Consider the following 15,779-nt stretch of genomic DNA (forward strand, 5'->3'; position numbering starts at 1 on the left):
TCTCCTTAAATGGAACTTCCAACTGCCAGCGGTCAACACGACACTGTGCGAATGCGGTGAATTGCAGACAACCCAACATCTCTTCAAATGTAACTCATGCCCAACCAGCTGTAACATGAAGGACTTAACGTCTGCAGCACCCAGTGCTATCAATGGTGCGCAATTCTTGGCGAATACTGTATCGTTTTCTTTGTATGTATTGTATATGTGTTCATTTTAGTGTACCTCTGACACGAATAAACAAAGACCTCTTCACTGAAGACAACTTGGATCTCCACATGTCTGATGCCTTCAGCGAAGGCAACGGCGTGATCCGGCAAGACAACTGTCTCCTTACGAAGCCATAATTGTGTTACAGTGGTATGAGGAGCTTGGTAGTGCACCACCTTGGTACCTTGACTACCAAATTAAGCTGATCGGAATCCACGTACACAAATCATCGGCCCGCAACTTACGAGAACTGCCTCATTTATACGTATACACCTGGTGCCACATACATCCGGAAATCTAGCGAGGACTTGTCGAATTCATGCCGCGTACAATCGATGCGGTATTAGGCTCCAGGCGTGGATAAAAACTATTAAGCATCATGATGTAGTCAAAATGCTTTGGTTCATAATTGTATATGACAACGAAAAAGAAGGAGGTATCAAATGGCTCTGAGCACTATGGGACTTAACTTCTGAGGTCATCAGTCCCCTAGAACTGAGAACTACTTAAACCTAACTAACGTAAGGACATCACGCACATCCATGCCCGAGGCAGGATTCGAACCTGCGACCGTAGCCATCGCGCGGTACCAGACTGTAGCGCCTTGAACCGCTCGGCCACTCCGGCCGGCGTTTGAGATATCGCTTGAAGGAAGAGGTAGCTAACAGAATTAACAAGAGCCCACACTCTCGTGAGTATAATTTTTTGTGATAATTCAATACAAAATCTATAATGAAGAAACAAATCAAGCACACAAATTTACCGCAATAGCAAGCGAACTACTTCCGCATAAACGGAACCGTAAAAATTGCATAAATGTATGCGAATAAGTACCTTTTGAGACACACAGGAACACTCCTAATAATGATACCACATTGTCTTGCTAACTTCCAACCTCTCACCATTCAAAATCATTATAATTACCGTTTACGCAGCTTCGTTCACAAATACTCATTTCTAAGACACTGGTAGCCGCATTTTCCTTACTGTCTTTCAAATCGCAGTTTTTGTTAATGTTTTAGCGAACAATGCTTTGAAAAAAGTACTCGTGGGAAAAACCAATGATCTACTATATTAGCATTTTAATTACAACAGTTTCTCAGATTCGTGTACGTCTGTTCAATAATCCGCTAGTTACATATATGCAATGCGGTTTTTAATTTTAATGTTAAAAACCGCACCACATGCAGCCGATGTGCACTTTCATACATTAAAAATTTCGGGGCATATTAATTTTAATCCTTAAAGCGCTGGCTCTGTCGAAAACGATAGTTTCTTGTTTCACATCACTGAATTTCATGTACTATGAATGGTCCATTTTATTTGATCTAATAAGTTCAAAGAATATAAAAATGAACTGCATTGTGCAGAGAAAAGAGCGCATAGAAATAAAATGATGCACTTCATTGCTGAATACAAGAAACAAAATATTATCTGAAAAACTGCTGAAATTCACTTGTCCCAGAATATCTGCAGCATTTGATATTTTTGATTTCAGAGGATTGGTTTCACGTTGCATTATGGATCCTCAACTAGAAGCAAAATTTTATTTCCCTTGTATGTAAATAAAAAAAAATCGCAAGAAATTTCATCATGTTAAGAGCATACGTCTTTCAAACGTATCTACTGATGTTGCAGACGTAAATCTAGTACAAGTGTGTTTAAACTCTTCAAGCTACTCAAAAGAAAAATAATTTGTAGCATGCTCTGCAAATAAGCATGCAAAGGAAATTCAGAACGAGTTTCTTGCGTGGCCATGAAGTTCCTGTTTATTAAATTAGTGCAAGAAGTTGCAGCAAAAATGAAGAATTACGCGGCAAATTGCTGTTACATATTTATCTCTATTTTCTCGGTTGCTGATGAATATGCATCCCTTCTTACCTGGCAGAGAGGAAGAAAAACTTCGCCGATGGAATCATCTCGAGAGAAGCGATCGTAATCAAAGACGTGGAGGTGCAGTACTCTGCTCTGCAGCTTCTGAATGGGAAACCCTGAAAAAATAAGAAAACTCATTTTTACTGTTGCATTCGTTACCGAATCTACCTCGTATCTATTGTATAAACTAGTGTGGTTTGACTCATTTGTCTTTTTATTCTTATAAGGGTATTGTCTTTCTAGAAAACATAAATCTCTGTGCAACAATAAGGCGAACTGATATTATGTGCAAATACGTCGAACATTATAAACAATGACTTCCTCTTTACATTACCTAGTTTCGCTGATTCACTGCATGACGACAAGCATTAAAAACGTCACGTATTACAGTGTTTTGGCTCAAATACAATAACAGTAAGTTCTTAAGGATTATTTATAAATACTCATCGAATCTGACGGCTTGTGCATGCACAAAAGGTCATAACTTGAAATACGTTATTCAAGTATAAACTTGAAACGTCTTACAATAACAAAGCGAAATTGGCCACCTATGCATGCATTCAGAAGATCAAACAACGTAGTGTTACAGATACATTCCTTAATTCATTATTCTATGATTTTCACGATGCAATTGTTTAAAGATTTGTAATCGTGGGCATGAAGGAAGTTTACACATGTAAAGTACGAAGTTACAATATGCGGTAAGCAGGACATAACGGTAACTTCTTAACGGTTTGTTGTGCATCGTCTACAATGTTCCTGGATGCATTACAAGTCCCCAACCATTGTCATATGACAGTACGTAATGTACTGAGCAATATTATGAAAAAAATATAGAGATAAAAGAAAAAAAGTTCAACGATGACCACAGAAACATTGTGTTTAGCGTGTATCACGAAACTGACAGCAATTTGCGCTGCCTCCGCTGGAACATTACAAGTCAGGGCAATAAGTAGGCTTACAGCTTTTAGAGGAAACCTGCAACAACTAATTCCGTAGTTCCTAATTATTCATATCATCCACAGGCTAGTAAAGAAGTTGCCTTCCGTGGTTCAGTGCATAGGACAATCAACATGCCAATGAGCAATGAACTGCTGGCAATGGTCATAAGAATAGAAAGAACAAAACTAACGAAGAAAATATGAAAAGGATCACCATGCTGTCTTATGGAACAGTCTCGCAAATGATGGCGAACACCTATTTAAAATGGTATTCCAGAGAAACAATGTAGTCGACTGTACCCTTAAACAAGACGTCAGTAAAGCACATAAATAAGTCCGGAGATTATAAAACTCCTTACGCATCCTGTGATGCAAAGTGTGTCAGACAGACACGAAGACCATTTCCGGTCAGTACGATATTTCAGTGCCTACGTTGTTCCGAAATACGAAGCAGTATGCGTGCACGCGTCTCCGAAGTAACAGGCACTGCGACGACTATGGCTGTTTTAAAATACATGAAATGTATTCGCACTTGCGAATAAGGATAACCAGCAGCTGTGAGATGGAATGATGACATTGAATATCTGTGCCACACCGGAATACAAACCCGGATTTACTTTACATTCTTCCTTTTCTTATAGTTCTTTATTTGTTATTTATTACGTGATTATATATATTAAATGAGTACAAATGAAAATCATACACAACTGAATGTTACAAAAAATATTATTCAAAGGAAAAAAAATAACTTTCTAAATTACTCGTGCTAACTCAGCTAAAAGAATCTTTCTTCAAGAAATGGTGCAACTGGATTTTTCTTGCCCACTGCCATTGGCGTTTTCCATTACCGACAATATCACCTAAAATATCTACAACAGGGTCATCCTGTTATCCTAGTCTGTCAATGAATGCAGCTTTCCATGAATCAGCTAATCTCTTTCCTTCCTCACTGCCTACAGTGCAGTTCAGTTAGGATTCAATGTGATTCGTCGGCAACCGAGATCTTGGCCTCTTCCTTTAAATAGTGCTCGTCATCGAGTGCTTTTGGTCTATCAAAGTCGTTTAAATATGACACGTCAGCTGTTTCGAATCACTATACGAGGAGGCATTTCCTTTAAGAGAACAGAAAACGGCTTTGAAATCTTCCACTTAGAACAGAAAGGGAGAAAACGCGGCTTGCTGCAAGAATTGGAGATCATCCCTCTTGAAGAGCAACATGGAATTACTCTGAATACGCAAGGTAATGATAACGGAATGAGGTATCTTAATACCTCTGTAGAAATATTTTAAGGCAGATACACAATTATAAATTTTCAATGCCTGTTCCACGAAGTACCAAGCTCACGACTGTAGACTTAGGAAATGAGGAAAATACAGGCAAGCGATAGAACAGAATTACGGGTGAGCCAACAGCTGTGCTCATCCTTTTAGTACCGCGGACATGGCACTTCACAACAACCCCTGGAACTCAAAATAAGCGTCAACTTGACAACGGAAGCCCAAAGCATACCACAGGACACCGCCTGGTGCAGAGTTTGGTGTGTGATGGGAGACAGAAGGGATACCGACAAAATTCGTCGATTTAAATGTAGGACGAGGACGTACAGTACATTGTGTTTTTATTCTAATTTATTTTGTGGATGCCGCAGTTGGTACACTTTTTAGAGTTTTAACCCCTTGAGCTGAATTTTACAACCTGACGATGAGAGCATTGTCTCTTGAAACCCGTTGTTGAATCATTACAGTAGAATGTTAGCAGTTATAACTTTAAACTCGCAACTATCGGTACCTTATGTCCCTGATGGACTTAAACGTATATGAGTATACACACAAATATGTTAAATGAAACTCTTCTAGCTGACAGAAGGGCAAGGGACGAACCCTTCAGCCTTCTTATCGAATCACGTCTCACAAAAGCCATAGTACACTGACGGAAATAGATATCGTAACAACAAGTGACATAAATGGATGCTGGTACGCGTGTTTGTGCACCTGAAAGTTGATGTCTACTCAGATTCCGCACCAGTCGCATAAGAGTGGCGCTGGTAGCGCAAGTATGACGATGCAGATCAGGTTCGCTTTGAATATACACTGTGAGCGTTAGTTGCCGTTTACAATGGACGTGTCGAGTTGATGTTAGTCAAGAATACCTTCAAGACGACATTGAATCCATTATCAATACTTCTTAGAGTTTGAATAAGGTCTTGTTATAGGAGTACAAGCTGAATGTTTGAATGTTCCTTCTCCGATACTGTAGAAACACCTGACAGGAATGTAGCCATGTTAGTCACGGGAATGTGTGGGAGGAAGAACACCAGGATCCAGACGGCCATGTGGCGCTGAGTGCTACTGTGAGTAAGCTTCATGCAGTGCGTCCGGTTAGCCGAACGGTCTAACGCACGGCTTTCGGGAGCGGGAAGGAGCGCCTGGTCCCTGACACGAACCCGCCTGGCGGACTTGTGTCGAGGTCCGGTGAGCCGGCCAGAATCTGGATGGTTTATACTCGTTTTTCCTTCTGCCTCGGCGAATGCGAGCTAGTTCTCCTTATTCCGCCTCAACTACACTATGTCGGCGATTGCTTCGCAAACAAGTTCTCCACGAACGCGTACTCCACCACTACTCTACCAAACAAACATGCGGGTTACACTCGTCTGGTGTGAGACGTTCTTTGGCGGGGTCCACCGGGGGCCGAACCGCACAGTAACTCTGGGTTCGTTGTGGGGCGGTGGAGGGGTGAAGTGTACTGCAGCAGTCGTCGTGGGACTGTGGACCACTGCGGCTGCGGAGGGGACGGAGCCTCTCCGTCGTTTCTAGGTCCCCAGTTCACATACAGCATACAACATACAACAAGCTTCATGAATAAACCAAGTAATGGTAGAAGGCAACAAGTTTTTTATTTCAATTACTTTTTCAATGTGTCACAATTCTTTGTCCTGTCTTATCCTTTCCAATATGTATGAGGGCATGTTGTGTGAATGTGTTGGGTTTACAAAGTTGAAGGGCTGTTTGAAAGATTGTCAGTAGAAGCGGTGGGTTTCTCGAAAGAGAAACTAGGGAAGCTACACACAGTAATTGCTTTAGACACTCCGGAAAGATCCGTTCTGAGGATTGTAGAGGTAGGAGGTTGGCCTTCAGTCAATAGCAATGTCACAGTTCGAACAACGGCCGGGCTGGTCGGTGGGTAGCGTGACGGGGAGATGGTAGCCGAGACGTGCTAAGGAGACGAATCAGGGTGGAGACGCTCCGTCTGGAAGGTGGTAGGATGTGAAATGCAGTATATCATAGTAGATACAGTTCGATAACCTACTTCCGTTCTTTGGCTTGTCTCAAGAGCGCACTTGAAAATGGTGTGCTCAAGCATCTCTGTGGATAGCTTCCCATCTATGTGCGCTTTTGCATTAATTCATCTAGTAGCGACATTTCGCGTAGTGCTTCGCGGTGTGCTTCAGCTTCGCGACCCATGTAACGGTTGTGCCCTTGTGTGTGATAATGAATTTCCTTCAGCCTCCCTGTAGGGTGACCGTTGATAGGTTGATAATACGAAACAATTAGCTATTTCACTTCTTGTCAGCACCAATAATAGTATGCACCAATGACTCAAGATTATGTTCAATTATAACATCTAAATTTGTAATAAAATTTCAGTCACCTAAAGAAAACAGAGTCGGAATTTTCAGACAATTTCCTGTCGTCTCCCAAAGCTGAGATTCATAATTATGAGAGTAAGAACCCCATTTATTATCTTAGTAAACAATGCCAAATCAACTGACATGTCTCTCTCTTGATAATCCAATATGGGTGTAGGCCTAAAACAATGTTAGCGGGATCGCCCCCATTACTGGGTGCATTGGTTTCGTGTGAGTGTCTTGTTATCCGTTGTGTGCACTAGGGTTTTATTAATAATTAAAATCTGGGTCGTAACCACACGAAATATTATCACGCACATTCAACCACAGCATCCAGAAGGGATAGCACAGGCCAGCAGCGCAAAGAGGAAAGACGGTTACTGCGCAGCAGTAATGAAAGGGAAGACAATGGTGTTCGTCGTATGGTTCTGGCGCATTGTTCTGCATCTGCAGCACAGATCTGAGCAGCAGCTGGCACAACAGTGACACAACGAAATGTCACAAATCAGTTAATTCAAGGGCACCTACGAGCCAGACGCCTTGTAGCTTGCATTCAACTGACTCATAACAATGACCATTTGCGATTTCAGTCGTGTCAAGCGAAAGCTCTGTGGAGGGCTGGGTGGAGATACGTTGTTTTTCTTTTTATGACAACCGGTCCGCACTTCCAACCAACGTGTTTGCGGCCTAGACACACGGGAATTACACCTGCAGCTATGACCCGCGATGCAGTTTTATATGACAGCAGCAGCAGTCTCGTGCTTTCTCAAGCACACAGGCGGTAAATTTGTACGTCAACCATGCGATTCGACCTGTTGTTCTGTCATTCATGAACAATACTCCAGGGGGGTGTTTCCTAATAGGATAACGTTCGTCCACATACCACTGTAGTAACTCAACATGCTCTACAGCGTGTCGACATGTTGCGTTGGCCTGCTCGCTCAACAGATCGGTCTCCAATCGAGCACATATGGGACATCATCAGAAGATATCTCTAGCGTCGTCCACAAACAGCGTTAACCGCCCTTTTATTGACCGACGAAGGGCAACACACATGGGACTCCTTCCCACAAACTGACATCCGGTACCTCACGACACAACACATACACGTTTTCTTGCTCCCATTCAACATTCTATCGGTTACATCGGTTTTTAATGTACCAGCGTTTCAGATTTGCAATGACTACTCTCGCTTTTAAATTAACCTGTGATCTTGCAATGTGTATCACTTAAATATGTTACACTGTGTATTCCCGAAATTTGTTACTCTGCATTAATTATTTTTTGTTGTTGCTATTTATTTCGCCAGTGTATTTCTAGTCATACGTAAAGGCTGTCAGTGGCACAAAATGTAATATAGAAAACAATGACATAAACAGAAACTTAAACTGAGAGTAGCAAGGCAAGAGTAAAAATTCTGAACTGCAATGTCTGGAGTAGTAGAAGAAGCCTCAGCGATCATGGATGCACTTTGCTGGCTGTTGTCAGCGTTCCCGAACTTTAAACCTCCGATCTACACATTACGTGCTGAGGCGTAGCTATAGTTGTATCCTAGTCATGGTTTACCCATCCTTTAACCACTTTTCATGCATGGGGACAATAACAGCACGCTAACAGTCTATCAGATTCGCAGTTTATATGGTGCTTGTTCCTTATCGCCTTGCCATAACTTTCTGCACTTTAAGAGAATTACATAGATCGGTGGCTATCACTTTTCCAGTACATATCGTCAGTAGAAACATTTGTCATTCCTCGCTGCCCCGCTTATATATTTTACATATGCATCATGTGCCCGCATAAGGGAGTGGTTTTTTTTGTGGTTTTAGGGCGCACAACTTCAACGGTCATTAGCGCCCAGACTACGTTAGGAATGCACCGCGAGTCACAAGTTTAAAACAGCAACGAAACGGAAAACACGATAAAAGACAGACTGACAGGCATAGGATAAAAAAAACAGCATAATGAAATGTCCTTAGAGAAGGTTGTCAAGTTGATAAAATGAAGAACGCGAGCAGCTGCTCGTGGGTCATCCGCTAAAATGGCATCTAGAGTACATGGCAGGCCAATATCAAGACGCAGTGTGTTAAAATCCGGACAGGACGTTAAAATGTGGCGGACCGTCAGCAATTGCCCACATGGGCAGAACGGCGCCGGCGCAGCCGTCAGCAGATGGCGATGGCTGAACTGGCAGTGTCCAATTCGTAACCGGTCCAAAACTACCTCCTCCCGCCGAGAAGGGCGTGAGGAGGACGTCCAAGCCGCGGGAAGAGGTTTCAAGGCCCGAAGCTTGTTGTCTGTAAGTGCAGCCCAATCGGCATGCCAGAGCGATAAAATGCGCCGACAAATGACCCTGCTACAATCTGACGAAGGACACAACAAGAAGCTGTCCGAGGCTGGAGGACCGCAGCCTTGGCCGCGGCATCTGCAGCTTCGTTCCCAGGGATACCGACATGGCCAGGAACCCACATAAAGCTAACCGGAGAACCGACGTCCACCAGCAGCTGAAAAGAGCGTTGGATCCGGTGCACGAAAGGGTGAACCGCGTACGGATCACTGAGGCTCTGGATGGCGCTCAGGGAATCGGAGCAGATGACATATGCAGAATGTCGGTGGCGGCAGATGTAAAGAACAGCCTGGTAGAGGGCAAAGAGCTCAGCTGTGAAGACCGAACAATGGCCATGGAGCCGGTATTTGAAACTTTGTGCCCCGACAATAAAAGAACACCCGACCCCGTCACTGGTCTTAGAGCCATCTGTATAAATGAAGGTCATATTAATGAACTTCGAACGAAGTTCGACAAAACGGGAGTGGTAGACTGAACCGGGGGTAACCTCCTTCGGGAGCGAGCTGAGGTCAAGGTGAACGCGAACCTGAGCCTGGAGCCAAGGTGGCGTGTGGCTCTCGCCCACTCGAAAGGTTGCAGGGAGTGAAAAATTAAGGTGTTGAAGGAGGCGACGAAAGCGAACTCCAGGGGGTAGCAGGGCAGAGGCATACAACCCGTATTAACGGTCGAGAGAGTCGTCAAAAAAGGAACGATAAGACGGGTGGTCGGGCATTGCCAGTAGCCGACAGGCATACCGACAAAGCAGTATATCGCGCCGGTAGGTGAGTGGCCATTCACCAGCGTCAGCAGGAAGACTCTCGACGGGACTAGTATAAAACGCTCCGATCGCAAGTCGTAAGCCCCAATGTTGTGTGGAGTTGAGGCGGCGTAAGATGGATGGCCGTGCAGAGGAGTATACGAAGCTCCCATAATCCAGCTTGGAGCGGACGATCGACCGATATAGGCGAAGTAGGACGGTTAGATACGCTCCCCACGACATACCACTGAGAACACGGAGGACATTTAGAGAAAGGGTACAACGGGCAGCCAAATATGACACATGTGGAGACCAGCTAAGTTTCCTGTCAAATGTAAGACTTAAAAATTTTGTTGTCTCCACGAATGGGAGAGCAACGGGAGCGAGTCGCAAGGACGGTGGGAGAAACTCTTTGTAGCGCCAGAAGTTAATACAGACCGTCTTCTTGGCAGAAAAACGGAAACCATTGGCGACACTCCAGGAGTAAAGACGGTCAAGAGAACGCTGAAGACAGCGCTCCAGGAAACACGTACGCTGCGCGCTGCAATAGATGGTAAAGTCGTCCACGAAAAGGGAGCCTGATACATCAGTTGGGAGGCAATCCATTATTGGATTGATCGCTATGGCGAAGAGAGCGACGCTCAAAACTGAGCCCTGTGGCACCCCATTCTCCTGGTGAAAGGTGTCTGACAGGACAGAACCCACACGTACCCTGAACTGTCGATCCATTAAAAAGGAACGAATAAAAAGAGGGAGGCGACCGCGAAGGCCCCATGTATGCATGGTGCGGAGAATGCCCGCCCTCCAACAGGTGTCGTGAGCCTTCTCTAAATCAAAGAACACAGCCGCGGTCGGGCGCTTCCGCAAGAAGTTATTCACAATGAAGGTCGACAAAGTAACCAGATGGTCAACAGCAGAGCGGCGCCTACGAAATCCACATTGTACATTGGTAAGTAGGCGTCGAGACTCGAGCAGCCAAACCAAACGGGAGTTAACCATTCGCTCCATCACTTTACAGACACAGCTGGTAAGCGAGATGGGTCGATAACTGGAGGGCAAGTGCTTGTCCTTCCCCGGCTTAGGGATCGGGACAACAATAGACTCGCGCCAGCATGCGGGAACATGTCCCTCAATCCAGATGCGATTGTAAGTACGAAGAAGAAAACCTTTACCCGCAGGAGATAGGTTCTTCAGCATCTGAATATGAATAGAATCAGGCCCTGGAGCGGAGGACTGTGATCGGCCAAGTGCGTTTTCGAGTTCCCTAATGGTGAATGGGGCATTATAACTTTCACGATTCGAGGAGCGGAAGTTAGGTGGCCTAGCCTCCTCTGCCTGTTTGCGTGGGAGGAAGGCAGGGTGGTAATGAGCGGAACTCGAAACCTCTGCGATAAAGCGGCCGAAGGCATTGGAGACAGCCTCAGGGGCCACAAGGACGTCATTCGCGACCGTCAAGCCAGAAACTGGTGAGTGGACCTTTGTGCCAGATAGCCGGCGCAGGCTACCCCAGACAACAGAAGAAGGAGTAAAACTGTTGAAGGTGATTGTGAAAGCAGCCCAGCTGGCTTTCTTGCTTTCTTTAATAATACGACGACACTGTGTACGTAATCGTTTATAATTGATACAATTCGCCACTGTAGGGTGGCGTTTAAAGGTGCGTAAAGCACGTCGACGTTCACGTAAAGCGTCTCTACATGCTGCGGTCCACCAGGGGACCAGTACGCGACGTGGAGAAGAAGTAGGGTGAGGGATGGAATATTCAGCAGCAGTGAGAATGACTTCCGTGAGGTGTGCGACCTGACGATCGCAGCTTGTGAAGGTTTGATCCTGAAAGGTCGCCCTAGAAGAGAAGAGCCCCCAGTCTGCTTTGGAGATGGTCCAACTAGATGAGCACGGAGAGGGGGTATGCTGCAGGAGATGGATAACACACGGGAAGTGGTCGCTCGAATATGTATCAGAAAGTGCATACCACTCAAACCGGCGTGCAAGTTGGGGAGCACATATAGAGAGGTCTAAATGGGAATGGGTGTGAGATGTGTCCGAAAGGAAAGTAGGGTCGCCAGTATTGAGGCAGACAAGATTGAGCTGGTTGAAAAGGTCTGCTAACAGGGAGCCCCTCGGGCAGGATGCTGGAGAGCCCCAAAGGGGATGGTGGGCATTGAAGTCTCCAGTTAACAAAAATGGTGCAGGTAGCTGAGCAATAAGTTGCATCATGTCTGTCCTGGTAATGGCAGACGACGATGAAGTGTAAACGGTACAAATGGAAAATGTAATAGTGGGGAGAGTAATTCGGATGGCAACTGCCTGCAGGCCGGTGTGCAACGTGATGAGATCGTAGTAAATATAATCCCGGACCAGCAACAAAGCCCCTCGATGAGCCGGGATACCTACCACAGGGGGTAGGTCAAAACGCAAAGAGGTGTAGTGTGCCAAGGCAATTTGATCGCATGGGCGTAGCTTCGTTTCCTAGAGGGCTACGACGAGCGGATGGTGCAAGCGGAGCAGCAACCGTAAGTCCTCACGGTTGGAGCGAATGCTGCGAATATTCCAGTGAATAGGTGCCATCGTAAGAAGAAAAGGAAGATGAAAGAAGGGGTCACCTCGAAGGCCGCTGAGGGCCTGGCTTCGAGCGAGCACTGCCGCCGCTATCAGTAGGCGGACAGTCATCGTCCATTGGTTCTATAGGTTCATCGGCCATCTTGGTAAGATGGCCGGGAGGGGGAGCTTCCTCCGCCGGTGAACGGCCAGATATTCGGCTACCAGCAGTGCGGCCAGGCGAAACGGATGACGGCCTGGGGCGGCAACCGCTGGGTGGCGCAGGAGAAGAAATGCGCCGTGGCGGAGAAGGTGAACTGCGCTTCCTATGAGCCATCTTGGAAGGTCGTTTGGTGGAAGTACCGGTCGATGGCTGGGAGGTCGAGGTACGCAGGAAGTCTGCACGGGACGGTTCCTTCTTGAAGGCCCGTGCATATGACTTCTGGGTCTTCGTCTTAGCAGAAGCTGATGAAGGGGCTGGTGTCTGTGGGGTGATGGGAGGAAGAGGAGACGTCGACCGCGCGATCTTAGCACTGGCCGAACGGACGACTGTGGTGCTGAAGGTCAGATCGATTGTCTGGGTTGCCACCTCCCTGGTAGTCCGAGGAGAGGCGAGGACAGTACTGTATTTCCCCGCTGGGAGCAGCGTGGGCTTCCTACTAGCCAATAGCTTGCGAGCAGCCGAGGTGGACACTTTCTCTTTGACCCGAATTTCTTGGATACAGCGTTCTTCCTTATAGACGGGACAGTCGAGGTAGGATGCTGCATGGTCACCCTGACAGTTCACACAATGAGGAGACGGAGGTGGACAGTCACCCTCATGGACATCCCTGCCACAAGTGACACATTTAGCCGCATTGGAACAAGACTGTCGAGTGTGATTGAAACGCTGACACTGGTAGCAGCGCGTAAGTGTCGGGACATAGGGGCGAACAGAAATAACCTCGTAGCCCGCCTTGATGCGCGATGGCAGCTTAACACTATCGAAGGTCAAGAAAAGTGTCCGGGTCGGTGCAAGGTCATTGTTGATCTTTTTCATGACCCTATGGACAGCCGTCACGTCCTGCTCAGCGAGGAAAGATTGAATCTCCTCGTCAGTCAATCTGTCGAGGGATCTAGTATAGACCACACCACGAGACGAATTCAAAGTTCGGTGAGCCTCCACCCGGACAGGGAACGTGTACAGGAGTGTGGCTCGAAGCAGTTTCTGTGCCTGAAAGGCGCTCTCAGTTTCTAGTAACAAGGTACCATTACGCAACCTCGTACAAGACTTAACATTACCGGCTATGGCATCTACGCCCTTCTGGATAACGAAAGGGCTGACAGAGGAAAAATCCTTTCCGTCCTCAGATCGAGAAATGACGAGGAACTGTGGAGTAGGCGGTAGTACTTTTGTCACTGGGGGCTGGTCATGTTTCCGTTTATGGGCAGAAGTCGACAGAGAAGAAGAGAAATCCTTTGCGGAGGAATCCCCCATGATTGCCAGCATCTCCGATGGCGCACTCCTTCCTTATGGGGACCCTCTCAGAGGGCACTCCCGCCTTAGGTGAATGTTTACACCTCAGGTCACACCTCCCGAGAAACAGACGGAGGGACCAATCGGCATGGTCAGAAGGTATCAGTTCAGGCAATCACCCCTCCCTGGGTCTGGCCTTTACCAGGGGGTACGTGCGTGCCTTACTTGTCTACCCAGGGCGGGGAATTACGTGTTACCCCGTCACCGGTTACGCGTGCGAACGCGTGGGTCGGCCTTCAGGCACGCACAGGGAGGAAGGAAGAAGAAGAAAAAGAAGAGAGAGAGGGAGAGAGAGGACAGACTGTCTCAAACGCCGAGGCGGAGACCAGAGAAGGCAAGGAGAAGAAGGCAAGGAGAAGAAGGCAAGGAGAAGAAGGCAAGGAGAAGAAGGCAAGGAGAAGAAGGCAAGGGAAAGAGTAAGGAAGACAGTGAGATGGAGAAGAACAAAGAAAGGACCCAACCAAAGAAGGAAGAAACGAGAAGTGAAAAACCAAAAAGACCACAAAAATAGGTCGTGGGACCGTCCGTCTCCGGACGCAGGCGCTAACTACCCCCTTGAGGGGGATGGACTCCTTTTAGTCGCCTCTTATGACAGGCAGGAAGACCTCGGGCCTATTCTAACCCCCGGACCCGCAGGGGGGATAAGGGAGTGTAATGCGAAAAAGCAACAACATGTCTGCAGAATACTCAACGTCTCTGTACAGTTTTATGGACAGTGGCCACAAGTGGAAAAATTCTGCCATTGTTGGGACGCGAGTGATCATAATACATAATCAGAAACAACAGAACCTCTTCTGAAAACAGGAAAACTTGCTGAGTTGTTCCAACTGCTTTTACATTATTCTGCAAAGCTTTCGGTAAGCAGTTTTTGAGGCAGAGAGATTGTGCAGGTTCGATCAATATTTCCGGCAGAGGAGTGGAAAAAGAAACGCAATCAATTGAGATAAGTGCAGGAAAAGAACTAGTGCTATTGAATTTAAGTTGCGAACAATAATAAAAATGTTTAAGGGGAGTTGGAACGCCCTATCCCGGCAATGTTAAATTTAGTGACTTGGCTTGCCTGTATTTCTGGAACAACTGCAGCGGCTGACATGAAACTTTAACAGGACATTAAACCGTATGCCCTGTGTCTACTTAACTACAATAATTACATTTTATACACTGCTTTTGGAAATACATTTTTTTTTACTACACGGTTGAAATGTTGTGTACTTTTTTGTATGTTATAGTAAATAATTTCAATTACATATAACATGATGTTCTTCTTTTAATTCAGTAGACTCAGGATATGTATGTTATTACTCCGTGAAACTCTAAATACTTTACTCGATGTGGTTTCTGAGATTTAGGGAAAAATGCAAAAGTAAATATAAATTATCAGGAACGACTTCTAAAGTTTCAAAAGACTGTAACGCACTTAATATATGCCTAACTTTTTATTTTTAGTCACTCAGAAGCACCCTTCACCACACTGTATATCATACTCTTGATTTTTATCCAGGTTTTTTCTTCTTTCTGGACTCCCGAGTGACCAACTGTGCTGCATACTCTGCTTTATCAATGCGAACCTTGTCCAGCCGTTCAAGTTATCTGGTGCAGTTTGCTCCAGGACTAATTCCCATATGCTACGGCACTTTCACCCTACCAATGTTGTCATCTGTAAAAGCAATAACAGCATCACTGACCTCCTACTTAAGTGTCTTCATTCCAAGAAAAACATTTTTGGATGAGCGAGTCCATATAAGATAATTCAACGAATCATTGGGATTTTGAGTCTGACCATACAGTCACTTCTTCAGTAATTCAGGATTTGCCAGGTCTCTGTAAATAGGTTTTAAGATATCCATGACTGCTGCTGGGGTGGAATGTTTATTGCTGTATGAAATGTTTGAGTACTGGGCATTGAGGTAATTGCACCATGAATCAGGTCCAGGAAGGCAAAGATAGTGTACTGGTTTCTCATCAGTTGACAGTCTTTGGAAGAAGGTAGCCCATA

The 15,779-nt window shown here is 45.7% G+C and overlaps 1 protein-coding gene across 1 annotated transcript in view; it reads right to left on the bottom strand.

Moving 5' to 3' along the window:
• Positions 1-15,779, bottom strand: part of LOC124544973 (synaptotagmin-7-like) — an 845,018-nt gene that overhangs the window by 44,236 nt on the left and 785,003 nt on the right. Inside the window, exon 5 of the mRNA XM_047123720.1 lies at positions 2,092-2,201. Coding sequence (XP_046979676.1) covers positions 2,092-2,201 — 110 coding nt within the window. The remainder of the gene's footprint in view (positions 1-2,091; positions 2,202-15,779) is intronic.

Source organism: Schistocerca americana, chromosome 8, assembly GCF_021461395.2.
Source record: "Schistocerca americana isolate TAMUIC-IGC-003095 chromosome 8, iqSchAmer2.1, whole genome shotgun sequence".
NCBI classification, from domain to species: Eukaryota; Metazoa; Arthropoda; class Insecta; order Orthoptera; family Acrididae; genus Schistocerca; species Schistocerca americana.